The 22,646-nt window shown below is 40.8% G+C and overlaps 1 protein-coding gene across 1 annotated transcript in view; it reads right to left on the bottom strand.

Moving 5' to 3' along the window:
* The window catches only part of ACBD6 (acyl-CoA binding domain containing 6), a 157,556-nt gene that overhangs the window by 44,461 nt on the left and 90,449 nt on the right, over positions 1-22,646 (bottom strand). The window contains exon 6 of the mRNA XM_045026959.1: positions 20,778-20,867. Within this exon, the coding sequence (XP_044882894.1) occupies positions 20,778-20,867 (90 nt within the window). The remainder of the gene's footprint in view (positions 1-20,777; positions 20,868-22,646) is intronic.

Below are 22,646 nucleotides of genomic sequence, written 5' to 3'. Positions count from 1 at the left end.
ATAAAATCATGAGTGATGTTGAGAAAGTGGATAAGGAAAAGTTATTTACTTATTCCCATAATACAAGAACTAGGGGTCACCAAATGAAATTAATAGGCAGCAGGTTTAAAACAAATAAAAGGAAGTTCTTCTTCACGCAGCGCACAGTCAACTTGTGGAACTCCTTACCTGAGGAGGTTGTGAAGGCTAGGACTATAACAATGTTTAAAAGGGGACTGGATAAATTCATGGTGGCTAAGTCCATAAATGGCTATTAGCCAGGATGGGTAAGAATGGTGTCCCTAGCCTCTGTTCGTCAGAGGATGGAGATGGATGGCAGGAGAGAGATCACTTGATCATTGCCTGTTAGGTTCACTCCCTCAGGGGCACCTGGCATTGGCCACTGTCGGTAGACAGATACTGGGCTAGACCTTTGGTCTGACCCGGTACGGCCTTTCTTATGTTCTTATGTCCTCATTGTTTTTTTGCAGCAGACAAACCAAAATATTGCATTGGTCAGCATTAACCACAATGGTTTCTCTGAGACAGTGTGGAGGATATTTTGGGCCAAATTCAGATGTGATGTGTAAGATGGTGTAACTTACACATGCATAAGTGAAGGTGAAAGAATCCAAATGGGTGTCATTTACATGTCAAGGGTCTAGAATAGACAGGTGGAGGGGGGAAAAAAGGTAACTAGAGGACTTAAAAAAGTATAAGTTAAAGCATTCCCACACACTCTAGTTACACATTCTTCCAGTCTCCCTCCGTGTAAATTATACTATTTTAGACTCTTACTAATATGTAACTTGCACCACCTAAAACATCCCTTCTGCATTTGGCAAGATACCACAATAGCAGCTTTTAACGATTTTAGGAGGAAAAAAAAATGTACTGCTTGAAAGTGGCCCTTGGAAATGGTCTACCAGCATGATGTCAGGAATGGGAAGTCACAAAGAAATAAAGTGGAGTGATGGAAAAGCAACTGCGTCTAACTGAAAGTAACCACAATATTCTCAAGCTTGTTTTCTTTTAATTAATAAATCATTTTTGCAAAAGACTAATGCCAAACAAGTCCATTCCTGTAGAGTTTTTGGATTCCAGAGCATCTCCTGATCCTACACATAGCTTGATGTGAGATCATAGCTTTTTACTACCTCATCACAGATGTTTAAATCATTTGCCTTTCGGTTCATTCAAGTGAGGGTCCTCTTTCAAATTAAGTTTTGTTTTTTTAAAAGATGCAGCAGTGACCAATGGCCAAGATTTATTCCATCTGTGTCATAAGCAAGCCTATTATTACACCTATCCAGCTGGGCCAAACTACTCCAGGTTTGGCTGTGACAAAAATGTCAAGAAACATTTATTGTGATTAAATAATTTGTGACAGGTGAGGCCTTGCCTATATTACTTCATTAAAGTAGTTTTTTGTTCTTAACTAGAGCCAGGGCTGACTCACTCACTACAACTTGGGTAAGTACCAAGAAAACTCTTGCGTGTGTTACGGCTGTTAAGAGATACCAGTCACATCTAAGATGTGAACTCTACGGGTATGCGTACACTGCAGTTAAACACCTGTGGCTGGCCCGCGTCAACTGACTCGGGCTCACAGGGCTTGGGCGAAGCGGCTGTAAAACTGCAGTGTAGATGTTTGGGCTCAGGCTGGAGCCTGAACTCTGGGCTCCCATGAAGAGAGGGTCCCAAAGTCTGGGCCAAGTCTGAACATCTGCAATTCTACAGCCCCACAAGCCTGAGCCCTGAAAGCCTGAGTCAGCTGACATGGATCAGCCACTGGTGTTTAACTGAACTGTAGACGCACTCTATATGTACATGATGGGAGAAGGGAAGGAATAGAGGCTCCTTCACATGTGAACTCTTCCCTCTTCACTATAATTTTAACCTCTAACAAATTCCCCCACTGTTCTGGTGATCAAATGAGTAATGATTCCCCTTCAACACACTCCCCCCAGCATGGTGTTTAGCATACTATTGCAAACCAGAAAATAGGAGACTTCTTTTGCTATGAAAAATAGTTAACGTGTCAGAAGGCATGAGAAATATATCAGAAAGCATATCTCTAGCAACAAACTGACACATGAAAAGTGAAAATGACGCATGCTACAGCTCTCACAATTCTGTTATAATCAATCAAAAGGAACAAAAGTCATCAAGTGATTTGTCAACAGTAACAAGACACGTCTAAATGGGCATTATGGTCTCAAGTGGGCAAAAACAATCTGAATCCTTTCTTTGGTTGCAGCCAAAGAACTTACTAGTGCACATCCTGACTACCTGGGCTGTGCTAGGGTACCAGAATTTGCCCCATAATGCACAACCTTAATTTAAGAGGTGCACATCTAATTTCTCTTGTATTACACTTTAGTAACGCACTCCTCAGGAAGGGAAATCTGAAACATTTGCTACAGCATCACATTTAGGGTTGCCACTTCTAAAACATTATTTGCAGAGAGAAAAACATAACACTGTCATAGCAATATTGCAATGCACCACAGTAAGTCGCAACACATTTTAGATATATTCTCAAACATGAAATTCAGGATTTTCTGTATCTTGCAAACTGACTTTCAGGGTATGTGACAGATGCACCAAAGTCAGATGGTTGAGGCTAACAAAGCTAATAGCTAAAGAGATCTTCTTAACTACTTTGTACTCTTACGTACTTCTAGAAGATTGGAAAGAATATTTCTTTCCCTAACAATAGTTCTTTAATATTTCCCTAACAAGAAATATTTCTTTGCCTGCTCCTAGTGACTTTATGCGGACCTGGATTGGATCCTTTAGTCTCTTCCCTCTTTTGGTGCATTCTGAGTGGCATGGAAATTTGCATGACTTGGAGTACGATGCTGCAAGTCTTCTGTGCACGTAATACAGTTATTATTTGTTTAATATCACTTACAGCGTTTTTTATGGTGCTGATCACTACAGCATCTCAGCACCTTACAAGAACTCCTGAGAGGTAGGGAAGGATTCTCTCTCTCTCCATTTTACAGATGAGGAATTGAGACAAAAAAATTAAGTGACTTGTCTGAAGTCATGAAAAGGGCCTGCAGCAAAGCTAGGAACAGAAGCCAGATCTCCTGGCTCTCAATTCAGTCACAAGAGTACTATCTTCTCTTAAATCAATAGGAGTTCTGTATGTAGAGGGTTTATATGATCAGGCCCTTGTTTTGTTATTTTTTACTTTTACTGTGCACAGTATAATAGGTGTAGTCAGCACAACTCTAGAAACAGTAAGAAAGATTCTGTTCTTAGTTACATCAGTGGAAATCTGCAGTAACCCCATTGAGCCCAGTGAACAGTTCTGGGGCCTCTACAGGAGGTAGTAAAATTTTGAAATTTAGCAAGGACACCCTGGGTCATAGATGTGCCTTTCCATGGTCCACTGAGTATCTTTTTAGATGTGGTCAAGATAAACTTTTTTCAAAATGTACTTCAGCCAAGCACTAGTTTTACAATATTTTTTTCATTTCCCACCTTTCCACAACCTTTTGTTGACTCTGCACAAATGTCAGTGTGTAAGGAAAGAGGAATTTCTTATTTCTGAATATGATTTCACCATGTTCTATTGGTTCAGGGCATGTGTGGGTAAGACAAGGAGTTCTATAGCTATGTAGCAACTGGTTCCACATGGTAGAAGTTTTGTTTGATCATCTCTCTTTAAATAGGAAATGCTATTAATAAAAACTGTGACTGTTGGAATATGAAGCACTGAAAACATCAGGAAAAGCCAAAGTTAAGGTTTAATTCTGCCCCCTTTAACATGCATTTCAACAAAGTCTTTAATTGCCACAGGCCTCGTGTCACTTGGTGAGTAGGCTGGAGAGTGACTCAGGGAGGGATGCACAATGAGCAAGGCAGTAGTCCAGAGGCTGGATTCACTGACCTCAGAATGAGGCAACCGGATATTGTGCAGTGAATGAAGCAGGAAGCTACACACTGCACAGGGAGGATAAAAATTAATACTGAACAGCTGCCTCATTCACTGCACGCTGTCCAGCTTGTGCACTGGCTGAAGCAAGGATCCTGTGGCATAAAATAGTATGTGTTCTCTGGAGTCAGAGTCAAGGTAATTTGAGGGAGTAACAGCCAATTAAATATCTGGTATTTGTACTGGTTCGTCAACTCAGATTCTTACTAAATCTGAATCCGATTCAACGGACAAGGAGTCTGACCTACTCTCTAATCCCTGCAAGGGCACCTTCTAAATAGTGTTGAGATACATTGGCTGGACAGTGTCAGGGGAAATGCAGATTGCTGACCAAATGCAATACCTGTCCGGTACATAGAGGACATCAGTCCCCAAGGCTGTCAAATCTGGCCCTATCTATTACCACTAAATCCACTTAAAATCTAAAAATAAACAAAAAGGGTGAATATTACTGCTGCAGCTCTCTCAGTATAACTTTCTAGGACAAACCTGTGTCTGTACTTCAATCCTTCACGTTTTAATTTAGCATGGCTTTACACGCTGCTTTCCCTGGTTTAAATATCAATGCAGTCAATGTCACGGTCTGCCCTTAAAGTAACTGTCCAAAACACAGATCTACAGTACAGCTGTGACAAGTGGCCATTACTGTAGAATACTGTAGTAATTTTTTTTAACATAAGGTTGTATCAACAGTGCAGAAGTTCCAGAGTCACACTGGAATCTGTGGTTGCTATTCTGAAGGGTATGGGAATCACTGTCTCCGTTTCTCTGGACTGTATAATACTGCTTATAAAAGTATCTTAATGATTATTTACACTCTACTTCTCCAACCTTCCTCTTTCCTCCCTATATAAATACTGTATACAATAAAAACAGATGTGGCATAAAGGCCATCAATCTATGTGCTCAATTCCCCATGATCCTAAAGATCCTTCTTTGGACAAGCTAGTGATTTAGCTCCAAGTTCCTGTAAGCTGTAGCAAATTCTTCTGACCTCAGTCAGCGCTAATGTGACACAAGCCCTTGCCCTACTTAAAGGGAGACCCATATCTCAAGAAACTGAAATCAACTCTGTGCCATTTCAGTCGGAGTTGCTTGGAGTTTTTATAAACTGCACTCTACCATGGCTCTCAAGAGCCCTTCAGATATTTCACTGGTCTCCCTTCTGAGCTCTTTGGGGCTCGGAAGGAACAGCAGCTAGAGTCTTGGTATACTGTACATGCCTCAGGACTCTGCCCTTAACAAGACCAAGACCTCTGGCCAGTGTCAGATAATCTGTCACTATAAACTACTTGTATCCAAGCCAGATATTTATTGCTATTGATCTGCTTGGTCCTAGCGAAAGACTTTTGTTCTCTCAGCCCAGGACTTTGACCTCAATTAAGTTATGAATTTCAATCCGATAGACTGCTCCACTTACCCTGCTGCTCTCTCTGACTGGATTAATTAGAATTAGCTAGGCCGGGACTCACCCCGAGCGCCTCATGGATCATGTTATTTTAATAATAAATAAAGAGACGGCAGCAACATACAAGGAAGGATTTTGAAAGATTACTCATCTCGGAGCATCATTCAGAACCTGCCAATACCAATTTCTCTGAGTTTGATTACCTCATTTACTTCTTTTTACTTCACTTCATTAACTGAGTTTTATCCCCTATTACTTCAGCTCCCAAAATCTGCCCTTCCTGTAAAGGAATCAGAGACGCACTTACTTTATAGCACCCCTTTTCTATTGCTGTTCCAAAGTTTTACTACTGTAGCTCATCAAAACGATAGTTAGCAATAATGAAATAGTCATTAAGTATTTAATAACCTAAGAGTACTGAGAGAGTATATACTATAGACAGGGAGGGAGATGGAAAGGGGATAGGGCAGCCTTGTCTGTAGCCATGAATTATTATTATAAAGCATCCAATATAGACTTTTCATGCAGTTAGTTAATTGGCTGGGGGACAAAATTGAATGTCTCCAAGAAGGTAACATCTAACCCAGGAGAGAAAGCATATATCAATCAGTACATTTTCTGACATCTGCAATAATGCCTGTGGAATGCTCATAAAATGGGCTGAAGACCAGAGGAATTTGATTGGCTAGTGGAAGTTTTGAACCACATGGGTCAAGACCTGTTAGCTACATTATCCTTATTACATCTCTTTCCATATAAAAGCAATTACATACTTCAAGAAGTCAGGTTACACAGGATTATCCTGAAATGGAATTGTCTCAACCAGTCAGATCACAGACATGCTACAGAGTTACTGATCCATAAGTACACACTTATTTATCAATTATGCAGTTCCTTGGACTCTGATAGGCTGGGAGGAGGAAAGCTAGTTAATTTGCATAATGGCAGTTCATTTATTTTTCAAAAACAGCACAATTATGAACATTTCGATGCTCTGACTGGCCTTCAGATCTCCAAATCGATAGCCCCAAAATAAACATGTCTGCCCCAGCTTCTGACAATCTCCCCATCGTAATCTCAACTAACGCCAGATATTCAATACAATTTAGTTTTTAAAAAGCCAATTGGTACAGAACTATTTATAACAACCAATCAAAGCCCTGTGGTGAGAGGACGATAGTTTCCTACAGAAATGTGACTATCTTGGGATAATAAACTCCTCAGCTGTTAGCTTCAAGATTTATCTATCTCAGGATAAGATTCTAATCTTCTACAGGGAGCACCCTGAAGTACTCACTTCTTCGGTAGTTGAGGGCCTGGTGTTTCACAGTGCAGGGCCCCTGGTAAAGCCATACACCAATTCCATGTATTACTACTTCTGTCATACCCAATTCACCCTTAGCTTCACTTATGAGCCAATAACCAAGAAGTAATCATGACTAGCAGTGACCTTATTAAAAAAATGTGTATATATATATATACATACACACACACACACACACACACACACAGTACAGACCCGTTTATGCGCGGATGTTGGGAGTCAAGCCGTCACAACCGCGTGTTAACAAACCGCGGGTTAAGAGGGCCATGCTGAAAAAAGTGTCTATGATTCACTTAGGAAAAAAATGCCGTTATTTTCTGCTCTTTCATGCACCCATTTTTTTTTCTCTCTTATGAAGTCTGTCATTCGCCGCAAATGAATGATTTCAATATTTTGCTCCTCCATAAATCTTACAACAGTTTCTACAGCACTAAGGGCTTCTGTGGGCAAAATTTTGACCTTTTCAACGACATCCTCGTCGTCATTGTCATTTAGGCCTGCGTTATTAGAATTCTCGCCATCACTTTCGCAGTCCAATGTAGCCTTGCAGCCCGTTAATATTTCTTCCTCGGGCAGAAATTCTGAAGTCGGGCAATCTTCATTCATCTCCAGCCACTCGGTAATGATTTCTGGCAACGTATCCAAACTAAAATCTTTTATCATTTGAAAGAGAAGTTTACCTTTATTCTCTTTTGTCTGCATGCATGTTTGTAGGATGTCTTCTTCCAAAAATCCTTCAAAGTCGGCTCTGAATCAGTACCACTGCTGGAGTTTTCCAAGTCTAAGCCATCTTTGACAGAAAAGGCATCACCGAGAGCCTTCATCCAGCAGTTTTCAATGGATTTTTGTTTTACTCCATCCCAAGCTTTTTTAACTAAATAAATAATTTCCTTCATGTTTAACTGTTTCAGGAATTCGGAAATGCCTGAAGACATGCATGACACAATCGCCGAAATCAGCTCCTGTCGATAATTGTTTTTAAAATTCTGAATAATGCCCTGGTCTAAAGATTGAATTTTTGATGTTGTGTTGAATGATAGGTATAGCACTCGAATTTTTCCATCTCTCGATACCACTGATTCGGCTGGAGGATGGACTGGACAATTGTCAAGTAGCAAAAGTGCTGTGTCTTTGAGTTTCTTTGACCGTAGATGCTTACAAACAGCTGGAACAAAGCTGTTGTGGAACCAGTCATCGAAAATGCGTCTCGTCATCCAAGTATTTTTGCTGTTAGCGTATATTACTGGCAGATTGGCTCTACTGAGGTGATTAAAGCAGCGAGGGTTATGAAAGCAGCCAATGAGAAAAGAGGTACGCTTATGGCTGCCCGTCTTATTACTACAAAAAAGAAGAGCCACACGATCTTTTATCTTTTTAAATCCAGTTGTTTTCTGTGGCTCGTAATTAAAGACTAAAGTCTTATCAGGTAGCAGTTTTGCAAATAAAGCTGTTTCAACACAATTATAAAGTTGTTCTTCGTGGTAGTCTTCATTTTGTAAACTAGATTTTAACTCGGTGGGAAACGTGTTCGCGGCCGATTCATCAGCTTTCTCCATAAATCGATACCTGCGCTATGCCATGACGCTTTTTAAAACGACTTATAAACCTACCTTGCTGGCTTGGAATGATTCATCCCCCGTTAAATTTCCAAATGTTGTCACCTGGGCTTGAAGAATTGGCCCACTTAGCGGCATTCCTTTCAGCCTTTCCTGAGCAAACTACCTGTGCATGGCTTTGTCTATTGTGGGTTTTGCTGAACAGGGCACACGTCTTCACTTAACCCCCGCAGCAGAATCGATATTTTGTACAAAGCCATTCAGTTTAGATTAGTTTTTTTAGCCATCCTCGGAAAATAGATTCGGTAATCCCAGTATCTTTTGAAACTTTGGCCTAGGTTTCTCTGCTATTTACTCGATCTATTGCAGCTAGCTTTTCTTCTGCAGTGTGGGAACACTGACTCTTGCCCTCTGCCATTATATTAGCCCTACAGTTAAAATTTTCTAATGTAGTATATATACACACTGTATTATAATTTAACTACAGTACTACTGTAAATATTCTATAGCTCTTTAGCGTGACAATGACTAAGCGTGCGTGATGTACGTCTTTACCGATATCGGTAAAGACGTACAACACATTTCCGCTCCGCACTTCCTGTCAATTTCTATGTCAGTGAGTTAGTGAGCAAATCTGTAGCGCTACATAGCAAGTTCCTGTACCACATGTTAATGAGTCTAAATAGGTAGCACTGGGAGGCATGGCGCTACCGCGCTTAAAGCGGATTCGCGTGTAAACGGGTCACACGTGAACGGGTCTGTACTGTATATAGAAGAAAACCAACAAGCATGGAAAAGGAATTTCCCCTCCATTTAAAGTGGTAGACAAAAATTACTTGAATGAAAAAAAGAGATCAAAGTCATACGTAAAATGAATCAAGGGATGCGTACAGCATGTTCTCAGTTCAGATTCTTGAATTATGACATACTTCTTTGATTCAAATACTTAAGAGAGAAGAGTCAATCAGACATGAAGGAGAGGCCACGTTTGGGTAGTAAAACCATCCTGTCCACAGTGGAAACCTATAAAACAGGTGCCTTTCTGGAGACAGAGTGAAACATTTTAGCTTCACTGAAATTCTTCCGAGAGGGAGAGCTTTTTGGAGGGGCTGCGTGCAAAAATGATCAGTGTTTTAGGGACTGCCCCTCCTAAGTAGACACACAGTTGGGATGTACAGCAAAGGCAATTCCTCTAGCTCTGCAAGGCACAGCCTGGGATTAAGGAAACAATTTGCGGCTGCAGGCTGTGTCTATGACTATGCGCTCAACTGGAAAAAAGGCTCAGCTGCCAGCAGCAATCTGTGTTTTCACACCTGACTTTCCCTAAGCTGGGAACACCTGAATGAGGTTTCAAGGATTTTGGACAATGACTTCACAAATTAGACAAGTGATTTAACACATTAGCCACATGGTTTTTCAGGTGACCCTGAGACTGAGGGAGAGTGGGGGATGGGAGCAAAGGATGTTGAAATCTTTCACCACACTGAGATAAAGCGCATTAAAATATTTCAAAGCACAAACAAATACAAAGTATGCAAGGCCCAGAGATTCTGGCTTCATTTTTTTAAAGGCATTTATTAAGAATAAATACCTAGATGGTAGATAGAGCTTTAAGGCCTTAATCCTGAAATTCCTTGCGGGGTAGGGCAAGGAGGCTGGAACTAAGGGTGCTGGGGATGTGGCAGCACCTCCAGGCTTGAAGTGGTTCCCATCACATACAGGGTTTACAGTTGGGTCCAATGGCTCTCAGCACCCCCACTATACAAATTGTTTCAACGCCACTGGGGTGGGGGGGAAAAGGTGGTTGGGCTCCAGCACAAGTGCATGCAGAGGCTATGCATGAGTGCATGTAAGGTTAAGCTCTGGGCACAGTCCGCTGCACTGAGCATTAAGTCTCAAGCCCTACATACCACCGCCTTACTCATAAGTGTGCAAAAAAAAAAAAAAAAAAAAAAAAGGGAGACAGGCATAACTGAGAAGACAGGAGCTTAAACGTAATCGGCATGCTAACGAGCTACTTAGCTACATGTCTCCTCTTTGGCCCTTCTGCTACTAGGCAGCAGTAACATGGCAGCTGTGCAGAAGCTTTCATTAACACCGGATTGGGTTCCATTTGCCCTGTCCAGGTCAACGCTTTATCTTGGATTTATATGCCCTACGCGCAATGCCTTCACTGTGCAAAGTCAAGCCCTCAGGGTAACGTTGTTTTCTTTTTCTGCATGGGCGTGTAAAGGGGAAGAAGGCACAAGGAGCCTCCTCCTCTGTCTCTGCACTGCACCACATTCAAGCTAGGTGCAACGATGGTACTTATACCTTGTACAAGACTAAAACCAATCCTGGCTTCAGTGGATGGAGAGAGGCAGGGAAGGGGCAAATTCAAGGCCCTGGAACCATTTGACACGAGGACAACAGTACTGCCCAGGCAGAGAAATGTATATAGCATATTGCACTTCCTGATTTTACAAGAGGCACTGGCATTCCTGAGACATTATGCCACATGGAGCTCCCACTGGAGGCTCTTCCTGCACTACACTCAGTTAGAAGACATGCCTCAAAAGGAACGACTGAATCTTTATCATGAAGCATTGCACAATCACTAATCAATCCTCACACCAATCATAGGAAGTGGGAGGTGTTATCTGAGGGGGAAATCAGAGGAGAAACATGAAATAACCTGTTAGAGGTCACACAGCAAGTCAGTGGCAGAACGGGCAACAGAAGGGAGGATCTCTAGCTCCTCTCTGTGCCCTGCATTCATTCCTCTGGACAAAACTGCTTCTCACTTTCACTAGCATTCCTAACAACACTTGCAATTAACTGACTTTCCTAGCTTGTTGATTTTAAAATCCTTATTTCAGATTCTGTAAGCACTGCTCTGGCAATGGAGTGCACAAAAATGCAAAATGTTTTTTTCTTAGCTCTTAGATAAATAAGAACTATTGGGGTGGGAGCAGGGGTGGGGTTGCAAGAGAGATTTCTGTGTGGCAGGATGGCTTGAGAGAGAAAAAAAATCAAAATCTAGAGAATAAAGCTATTTTGACACCAGTCAAACTTTAGGCCTAGATTATTTGAAGGTAGAGAGATAGGCCTGCAATCCTGCCTCAAACCACCAGGAAAGGGTGGTAGGTCATTCAACTTTCCGACCTCTCTTCCACTCCAAAAGGCAGCTAAGGGCAGGGGGAGTCTATAAGAGGGGCTATTTGGAGACACTGGATCTTGGGTAGGGTGGGGCTTCATAAACATCCAAACTGCTTGAAATTTATCTGAACTTCAAACCTGTTGAGTTCCTGATCACTAAGTTACTCAACTTTAAAATAGCCTAAAATTCCCCAGAAGGCACATACAATGTTCTAGCAGCAGGGGGCCTAGAGACTCCCAGACTATTGCGGGTCTTCAAGAATTATTCCTGGATTTACTGGCAATTATGTGCTGTGTGAGGGAGAGAGAAGAATGTGGATACATAAAATCTCACTAAAACAATTTAAAAAAAACAGCTTCTTTCTTGCATGCAACTGCTTTTGCTTTGCAGTGATGCTGCGCACCACACACATGCTGCCTGAATCTCAAAGCTGCCAACAGTTTTGCTGCATCCAGCAGTGAGACAGTGATTCCGGTGACAAAAAAGGAGCAGGGGAAAGACGAATTGTACACGTCAAGCTGTGAGATGCAGAGAAATAATGCATCAAAATCCAGCACTTTTGGAAGGAAGAGCCCTCTACACAAACAATCGGCAGATGCTGCTCAAGGCATATTCAGAAACTGAAGAATGAACTAAGGTGAATTGCTGAGTCAAATCTGAAGTTCTAGCAGAAACCTGTAAATGTTTTATAAATGGTTCTGCTGCAAGAGATTTTTCTCCCAGTAGTTAAAAACAGCATCTGCTGAGTGGTGACCACTTAGCATTCAACCTGCTGCCAACCTACATTCCACAGAGATCTGCAGGAGAGGCATGGAGCTGTGCCACTTCTAATAACTGTGTGACTGGCACCAAGTCAATGCTTTAATGTTGAAAGCTACCCTCTGTCACTAAGCAGATCTTTCCTTTCTTTTGGCTAATGGATTTCACACCCATTGGCAACAATGTCAAGAGTGCAGGAATATAAGCCTGCAGAGCCTTCTGAGAGCTGCTCATCACAGCTTACTTGGGCAGTACAGAGAGAGGAGGAGGGGAGAAGAAGGAAGCTGTCTTGGATAATAATTTTACAGGTAAAGGTTGCTCTCATTATTGGTACTGGCATGCCTACTCTTAGCTTTCCCTTTCCCCCACCTTTAGTTTCTTCAATCATTTGCACCATCCTGCTATGATACTGGTAAACGCTGCAATATTAAAAACCTTTTTCTCCTGCTGAAGTCTGCAGGCACAGTTGCAGACCCTCATAATAGCTGACAATCATAGCAAAGTGAACTTTCTGTCTTGTCTACACTATGCTTTTTGGGAAATCTACACCAGATAGCAACGGTATGAGCAAGAGTATAAACAAGGCTCAGACATTTTTACCAGTGTGTCACTTGGACTTGTAGGGTTAAATGCCACAGTGGTTAGACTCCTGATGTCGTATCTATAGTAACACTCCCCAGTGATGGCACTACACTGGTGTGGTCAATGGCTGGATATTCTCACAAAATCTTAGTGTAGACACACAGCCATAGTGCCTCTGACCCTTAGCCTGAAGGTTCAAGGTGTACAAACCAATCTCCTCCAAACCTCCTTGATGTCCTCAAGTGCATGGGAAGATAAGGCACACTACAATCAGTGAGGAGTTAGGGGAAGAAATGCATCCCTTAATGCAAAATCTACATTGGTGTCACCTATACGTATATGGGCTGCTACAGGGTTTGAACTGCAAGCACATATGCACCTCACTATTATACAATCTAAAGATAGGGGGTGGGGTGAAAAAAAGAGTCACAAAAACATTTTTAGAGCCATGCAATACATGGGGAAAACAGAACAGAAAAAATACCAAGCAATTTTTGACATATCCATAATTTCTCCTTCATTTCTGGCTAATAGTGGAAATTAGTCTTCAGATAGTTGATAAAATCAGCCTGTCTGTGCTGGGTTAGTACCATGATCTGCGGCCAGGCAACTACTTCTACTAAAATTGATTTTCTTTTTTGGCAACCAATAGGCCAGTCAATAATAATGTTATTTGAGAAGGATTGAGTCATGAGGGAGATGAACCTTCTCTGCCATTTATTATGTTTGTATTGTCTCCATTTGAAAAGAATTTTTTCAATAAGGATGTGCAAGAAGGTATTACAAGGGAATAGCTACTTTGTGTCCTGGTATCTGGAAGCCCTCTGACTCCAAAGCACGTTAGCATCCAAATTGATAGAAAAGAGGAAGCTCCTGTCTGTTAAAGGAAGGTGGCAAAGGCTATGACAGGGTAGCTAGAAAGTTTTTCTTTTTGCTAATCAAGCAAGCCCCGTGGTCTGTCTGAAGCGTACTGCCCCAACATGGGATTGGGAGAGAGAGGCAGGAGGAATGCTTGCCACATTGCTCTTGCTGGCTAATCTAAGAAGTCTTTCAAAACAAAAAATTCCATGCATGAGTGCTTCCGCAAGATAAAACTCAAAGGGAATGGCTGGTTTTTTACCTGCTGCAAATGATAACATTAACAGGTGTGATTTTAGGCAATCATGCTGGCTAGCAGCAGCGCTCTGAAATGCATAGAGGAGACCTAGGCTCTATCTCAGTAATGATTTCCTGATGCTAAACTGGGAAAAACCTGAAACACTACTGAAGCAGCATACTCAGCATTCCATACTGGTGGAATAGGGAGAAGAAATAGTATTTGTCATCATCCTTTATCCATGACTCTATCCAATTAAAGAGGTGGCAGTGACAGGAGGAGTCTCACAGTTCTGGCAGAGATGTGGAGAAGCATGTGAAGGAAGAACAAAAGCTGTGATCTCTTACAAAAGATCTGACTACTGAACCTTCAGTGATATTTCTTTCCATCAAGGCAGAAACTAAAAACTAGGGATATGAACGATTTTCTCAGAACCGAACATTTTACTTGCATCTTTATTACCTATCTGTGAACAGCATCATTAACAAGACAAGCTACACATCATCACCACAGGGAGAAAAGACCTAGGCCACCTTTCATTGATATTCTGAGCAATATTAGAAACAGAATGAAACTATCCCATGTAGAAAAATACTCTTTTATATACAGGAACACAAGGCAATGATAGAAGATTTGCCAGGTATATTCACCCTAGAAGTATGGCAGATTTACAATTCAAGTTATTATATACAAAGGGTTAGGTTAACGCAACATTAGGATCGCACAGTTACACACTCAAATATCCGGAAATGAAAAAAGAGTTGAGCACAACTTTACCTCTGCTCTATTGGGCACACACAGATACAATACTGTCTTGAATCGTGATCACATCCTGTTTCTCAAGTAGTACAATTTTATCTACAACCAGTGATTTAAGTGTGTATCTTGGGGCATGTCTACACAGGGAAACTGACCATAATAGCAGTTTCAGAATAGCTCCCCATGTGGACACTGTTCTGGAATAAAAGTCACTTTATTCTGGAATAATTAGTGCACTCAACAAAGTGCCCACTAGTGGAGCTATTCCGCTCAATTTCCTCATGTAGACAAGCCCTAAAATAAACTAGGATCAATATAATTAAGGAATGCGTCATAATGCAAAGAGCAGAGTTATGGCTATGCACTCACCCTTAATTTTTACATTTCCTGATTTCTAAGTACTGAATTCTGCTACTTTCATATGTCACATGGATGTAGGTTATTACAGTAATTTTCTTGCTCTTTTAAAGAAAAAGTCATCAGTTCTATAACCAATAGCCACTTTTGTGAGCAAAGACCAACCAATTCCTAGTGTAGTCTGTATGTTTCTGGACTAAACAAAAACCAATCAGGCCAAGGTCAGCTAGTGTCAGTTAGTAATGACGGTTAAGTACATATTTCCACACTTATGACCTAGTATATATCTGTAATGGAATTTGTTTTTAACTTTAAAATCAAAATAACTGGTTTTCTTCATAGATGGCTTAATTTTAGGAATGAATTGGATCCACCAAAAAGTCAGTTGTGAAGCAAATCTGTTCAGTAGTTTTAAAGGTGCAAAATTTCAAGTCTGCAAAACATTTTGAAAGGTGCAAGGTGCATTTGTGGACAGTGCTTCTTTAAGTGGGCACCAATATTTTACTCAGAACACTGCTATTTTCAAATGGTAATAATTTAAAAAAAAAGAAGAAGAAGAAAAGCTAAGAGGAAGTATGTGCAAATACTGCGAAGTTTACCAGAATTATGGCAGAACAGAAGACAACATCCATAACAAGTTTCAAATTCCAAACCAGTCAGCTTTGCTGTACTCCTTCCTAAAAGTGTAGCCAGATTTTATTTATTTATTAAATAGGAAAGATGTGACTTTATTTTACACTTGGCCAGACTCAAAAACAACCAAAGGATTTTACTCAAACTTTTCTACATAAAATTAAAGTTAACCTTTGGGCACAAGACAAAGATGGAAGATTTCAGCAGAGGAATGTACGTTCTGGATAGTTCTGAGCATAAGTAACATGGGATAGAACTGAAAGACAATTTTCTGTCTTAACTATTCTGGGTTCATGAAAGAGCAATCCACTCTACTAGTGAGGAGGAGGAAGCTCAAGGGGAGTGAACACCAAAGAATAAGCCCAGAAGGTTATTCTGAATAGATTAAACCTTTCCCTGAAGACCTACATGCTGCCTCAAATTCCATAGTATAAATGCCCAGATAAAAAGAAATCAGCTGCATGGTGCATTCTACAGAGCTGATTCCCTCCCTTCTCCCTCCTATTACATTACAAAGAAACCAATGTACTTTTTCCCTTATAAGAACACTTCTCTAGTGTTCCAAGAATGGATGCAGGCATGCTGCTGACTTTCAGCCTCTCACATCATCACACGGTGGCAAAACACGGTATTGCTGTTTTACGTTGAATTGAATGGAGAACCTGAAAAACATGAGTTAATGTTGGATTTGTATGGTAACCTGTTTTGGTGTGTCCTGGCTTTTCATGGGTGGATGGTGTTGCTGTCCCCTAACTTCCTGCCGACTAGAGAAAGCTAAGAGAACAGATTGGTTAATAGTTCCAACACAAACACCTCTATGGAGAAAATGATGGGATGATGAAGTCAAAGAGAAGGACATAAAGCTGGCAGATAAAGGCACATAAAGCCTCCTAGTCAGCAGCTCAGATTAGGACCCAGTTTAGAACTGAACACTATAAGGAGCAGAGCTTCTCAAAAGCCTGGATTCTGGTATGGGATAATTTTACCCAACCCGATGTTACCTGAGCTCATGTAATGAGATTCAACCCATCCTCTAATGGAGTTTTAGATAAAAGTACAGAATTTTTGCTGTGTTAACAGGTTCATGCCCGATCTTCATCTTGCTTCCTCCCACTAACCTAAGTGAGTCTACAACCTATGATTTCCATGTGACAGCATACACACATACTATTTCTCAGAACTCAATATAGCCAGTGTTTGCCCAGTACAGAAATATATCAGCTGAACAGCAAAACCCCAATGCTCTTATTGCATTTATGTTACCATCATGAAAAAGCCGTTTGTCATGCTCTCTATCATTTGGCTGCTTATTAGATCAGAGTTCACCCAACCTTTCTTGAAACTGAACAGGAGTAAAACCTATATGCTTTAAAACAACATCACCCCATGTAAAAGAGGGCAAGTCAGGTCTGACCTCCGGCACAGATGCTTCATATGTACAAAATCTCCATTTTCCTTATTTTTACAAGATAAGGCAAGATATTCTCTAAAAGAGTGGTTCTCAACTTTTCCACTCCAAGAGACTTTATTTTCCATACTAGGACCTCCCTAAGACCCCCCCCTTCCATTAGGGATATGGGAACAGCAAGGTGGTTATGATCTCTTGAAACCTGTTTACAACCCCCATGTTGAGAGCTCTGTTCTAGAACGCAAACATTCTACAAGCAATAATACCCTACAAAGAGAAAGCCATGACTGTTTCAATAGAAATAGAATGTTCCACTTTACTCACAGATGGATGAAAAACACCAACATTTATTCATTCATCAACAGATTCATTCATTCATACATTTTAAGGCAAGAAGAGAACATTATGATCATAGGCTGACATCCTGCATAACAAAGGCCAACTGCTATGTTAAGAACAGGCTCCCCCCATTTCCTTTACTTCACTGTTCAATAAATACAGATTTTTCTAAACTGATCAATAGGAGGCTGCCTTTGGAAAGATCTCTGGGTTCTGGGTGTTTCCAGCACAGTTCCAAAACACCACCCAACCACCCACTTAGAAATGGCCTTTGGCTCTGAGGATTTAGGTAATTTGATTACATAAACGTCCCTTTTCAACATAAAGCAGGGAAGGCTGTTGTGTTTCTGCACAACCCCCCCCCCCCCCATGTCAATCACTTACCACCTCTTTTCAAACATACTATTAAAGCTAATTATGGACAATCAAAGAACTCAATGGATGCAGGCTTTCAGTGGCCAGCAATGAACTGCCTCTTTAAACCCACAGCATCATTGTTTAAAAAGGACAGTCAATCTACTACTGCACTCCAGGAGCTTTGTGCATACTGCAGGACCAAATGGCACCATGGAGTCTCTCCCCACTTACCTGCTTCAAATACATCAGAGTATGTAATAAAATAATCAAACAATTATTTACACTTATATAGCACCCAGAGATCTCAAAGTGCTTTACAAAGATAGCTATTGTTCACATTTAAAAAAACAAAAACAAAGGAAAGGGGGAGGCCTGGCTCCAGGTCACCCAGCTAATTAATGTTAGAACTGGTAAAACTAAGGGGTCCAGTGAACATCCCCCTATGCTCTAACCACTATACTATAATGCTGGTGCTACATAAGAAACATAGGAGGGGAAAAAACATACAGTGTCTGCCAAATGAAAAAGCACAAAGCAGCTGAGGCGAGGAGGGGTATTATTTTCTAATATCCTAGAAAGGTATGAAAAACACTGCAGATAAAAAATAAAAAGGAAAAAAAAATCTATCATATAAGCTTCCCCCTCTATTGTCTGTTGCTGTCGCTCTCATGCTCCTAGATCTTGTGTCTTATGCTGCCTGCATTTAACACTGCTGCATGTATGAATGAAATAGGAAGATATCTCAAGGCATGTAGGGTAGAAGGTTTCTACAGATCCTGTCCCCCAAGCTGGAACCTGGCAGACTGAGAGCTATGTGTAGTCTGGAATGTGAACTTCCAGGGTTAGCACAGCATGTTAAAATAATAGCTCCACTAATGCAAGTCACTAGAGATTCCCTTATACTTAACCCCCAATTCTTTACAACCCACACATTAACTGATAGTGCATTTGGTAATATATACGAGCACGTGCTTCAATGTTTATGACATATTTGGAAGCATATCTTTTTTCTTCACTCTTTGGTTGCTCCTCCAAAGAATTCCCCATAATCCTGGGTTTTAGACAGTACTTTCTTTAAGGAAAAGGTCCAGATAAAAAGTAAACACTGGGCCATGAGATCCTGATAATGTTATCACCATTTATAGAAGGTTGAGGAGAGAGAGAAAATAAAATAGAAGTCTTAGAATTGTCTGCCTTCTCTGAGAATACATCTATGTGCAAAATAAGACCTTTAAAAAAAAGGTCTCCTTTATTACCTTGGAGGAAAAAAAATAATCTAAGATTGATTTTCTTTCTATAGCTATTATTAAACTTGTGTTACTGGACAAAAATAATTTGGTTAGAAAAAATGTGCAATACATTAAAAAAAGGGAAAAAAAGTTAATAGAAAATGATGGCACAGAGAAAATACAGATTATTTTCCTTCAGCTACGGAAATCCTCCCCAAGTCGTACTTTTACAGCTAAAGACACTCTTGGTGCACTAAGAGATGGGAGATACAGCCATCAGAAAGAGATGAATTTTCAGGGACTATTATTCCAGAACTCCAAACAGCAACAGGACCGGCTCCAGGCACCTGTGAAGGAAGCAGGTGCTTGGGGTGGCCAATCGAAAGGAGCAGCACGTCCAGGTCTTCTGTGGCAATTCAGCGGTGGGTCCCTCAGTCCCTCTTGGAGCGAAGGACCCGCTGCTGAATTGCTGCTGAAGAAGTAAGTGGCGTGGCTGAGCTGCTCCTGAAGTGTGCCGATCGGGGCTTTATCTTCCCCCCCCCCCCCCCGCTGCTTGGGGCGGCAAAAAACCTGGAGCCGGCCCTGAGCAGCAGACATCCCCTGGGGTCACAGGGTAAAATACAAAGACAAACATGTAATCCCAGTTCTCCTGGTCTCAAGATCATGCTATTTCCAAACGTTCACAGACAAACATATCACACATAATTAGAGTAGTAGGTGTGGTGTCCAGTCTCATCTTAGAGCAAGGGAAATCATGGACATAACTCCAGTATGATTCAGTATAATTATCCTCCACAAATCTACCTTTTTTTTACAAATGAGGATTTTTTTCAAAGATCCTCAAATGGTCTGCATAACAGAAACCTAGGAATCATATGCTCAAAGAACCACAGGTCCCTGCCTAAATCGTCCCACAGATTTCAATGGAACCAAGCAAGTTCTCTTAATATGTACCCTTTTCACGGCCTGTCCATAGTAGGGCTTGTAACAATATTTTAAACAGTTTTTAAACATATTTAAAGCTTAACTTAGTTACTTCCACCACCACAATGTTACTGCTGAGTCAAGAAACCTACAAGAGAGCCTATTACTTCACATATGTCACAGTAGTGCATTTCCAAAGCTCTTATTGGGATACTGGGCTAGCACAGTTCTCAAAATACACACACGTGCACACACAAACTAGATAGGGAAATGATGCAAGCAACAACCATATTGGAAAACAACTGTCAATCATGGTTCTGGAAGAACCATGTTTGACAATTATTTCTGAACATGATCACAAGGTTCAACCCTTAATTACAACAGGATTATAAATACAATCTACATTATAAAGTGAGATCCAACTGTAACAATGTCAAATTTCAAACAACATAATCTGAAGCATCATTTAGAATGCTTTGTTTAAGAAATGTACCTTCTAATAAATGAATGTTCTATTGTGTTCTACTCTTTGGCAAATAGGTTTCTTCCTGCAGTGGAATTTTCTTTAGTTCACTCTCCAGTCTTCAGATGCTCTGCTGAAACTATAGCATATTAAGGAACTGGACAGAGTCTACCAATTAATTCTATCTAAGCCACTAAACATCTAGTAATAGGAAATATCTCTGGTTTCGCCTACCCAAGTCAGATTTGAACTGATCATCAACAAGTGAAAGACACTATTGCAGGAAGAAATTTCATCTTGCAACTGAAAAGGTTCACTGTGGTTTTGTATTTGGTTGTATGGAAATCTGGTTTTAATGGGTCTATTCTTCTCACATGTATCGCTTTAGGTGGTCTCCTCCATATTCAATATTCTGAAAGAATTTGCTTTGGAATCCTGATGGGACAAAGTATGATGTGTTTGGTAAAGATACAACATCATGCACCATTGAAAAGCAAGTTTTCCATCCTTCCTTACCTGGCTGTTAACATTGGCCGCATGCTGTAGCAGTACCGAGACCAGCTCCTTGTGTCCTCGATCACATGCCCAGTGAAGCAAAGCCCTGCCCTAGAAATATCCAAAAGAAAAAGAATGAAGTCAGCAGAAACTATTGTAAAGAGACTCAAAGTCCTACTGCTGGAACCCTGGATATCACAAACAACTAAAAATTGAACAATAAAATAACCACAATCAGAATGGCCTATAATGTGCCATTCATTCTCACTTGTATGTTTACACAGCAAGGTCAAGAGCATCAGCTATCTGTTAGAAGGGCAACACAAGGCCTGATTCTGCACTGCTCTGCACCCAAAACTCCAACTCAAGTCAAGAAGAGTGTAAGGGAGAATGAAGAAAGCAAGAGACCAGAATGTGGTCTGCCTTCTAGACAGTTTTAGGGTTTAACTGTACCAGTGATTTTAACAGGAACAGAGTCTCTCTAAGGCTAAGATTTTTAAAGCTGCCTAAGGCATCTGAACCCCCTGTTCCTATTAAAAGTAATGGGACCCAGGCATCCAAATCCCCTGTTTGCTTTGCAACTCTCAGCCTAAGTCACTATGATCTGGGCAACAGGGTGTCATCAGATCAGGAAAATTTATTTATTTGAATCTTTTATCGACTCTACAATTCTCCCTCTCCCTTCCCCACACGTTTCTGCATCTGAAGTTACTGGGCGCACCCCCAGAAAAAAATTTGTAATGACTCCTCCTCCACTAAGGTGGGTGGCAATCACTAGGGGAAGTCCAGATCCACCTATTTGTCAAGGACATGGGAAATAAGTAGCTCAGCACTCTTCTGAGGACTGACTGACATGCAGCTTAACACCCTGCTATAGGCAGGGCAGGTTATCATGTTCAGAAAATGGAATGTTTTTTCCATATTAAACTCAAATCTCTGCTTTATGCCAGTTTTAACTGGGATTAAGCAAATATCTAGAGCAAAAGATGGAATTAAGTCAAAGGAGCACTTCACGAAAGCCTTTTTCTCCCCTTCTCTCACATTCAAACTCTTTCCAGGATCACCCAATTAAAGGAGGGTCTAATTGAAAAACAACATGATCTGAAAGAGAAAGCACTCAGCAATTTAGAAGTCTTAAAAAGTTTTCCTTGCTTTGTCTTTTGTGCAACAATTGACCCATCTCTCTACCCGTGAGAACCTGCTTCAAGTAATCAAGCACTAGATGCTGAAAGGGAGGCGGATAGAAAACTGGGCTGTGCAGATGTCCTAAGTATTCTGCCCTAGAAAGGGCACAGATGCATGCATAAGTTAGGAGGAATTTCATCACCCTTTGTTCATCCCAAACTACCCAACTGAAGATGAGCCTGTGCCATGAAGTCCTGATCTGTTTCTGAACTTCACCAAAGTTTGAGCGTGTCCACATACATAGTTTTGGTTTGCCATGTAGAGGTAGAGAGAATAGCTGCAAAATCTGGAGTATTCTATTTCAGGGTCTTGGTTTAGGCTCATCTCGGAGAATCATCTCAACACAGGACTGCCCAGGCTGTAAGCGCTTATTATTACGATGTTTAAAACGCTTACATTTGGATACCAAAACACAGTTCTTCTGCTACGGTTGCATGTGTTATTAGCTGCAATAGCCACACTGCCCACTGAGCTTGGGAACAGTTATCTTGTTACCCACACGAACAGAATCCAAATCCACCCAAAGCAATAACAGAGCCTTTTAATGAATAGCTCTAAAACATTTCCTATCAACTACAGAAGATGTTATAAATTGGCATCTTTTATATCTTCATTTAAATAAAATAAAAAGTAGATGATATTTTTAGATGGCAGTTGTTCTACCCTGGCTATCACTTACTTCCAGCTTAATGTGTACACTTTATA

This window comes from Mauremys mutica, chromosome 8 (genome assembly GCF_020497125.1).
Source record: "Mauremys mutica isolate MM-2020 ecotype Southern chromosome 8, ASM2049712v1, whole genome shotgun sequence".
Lineage (NCBI taxonomy): Eukaryota > Metazoa > Chordata > Testudines > Geoemydidae > Mauremys > Mauremys mutica.
The sequence above is the reverse complement of the archived record's forward strand: the minus strand, read 5'-3'. Positions and strand labels throughout refer to the sequence as shown.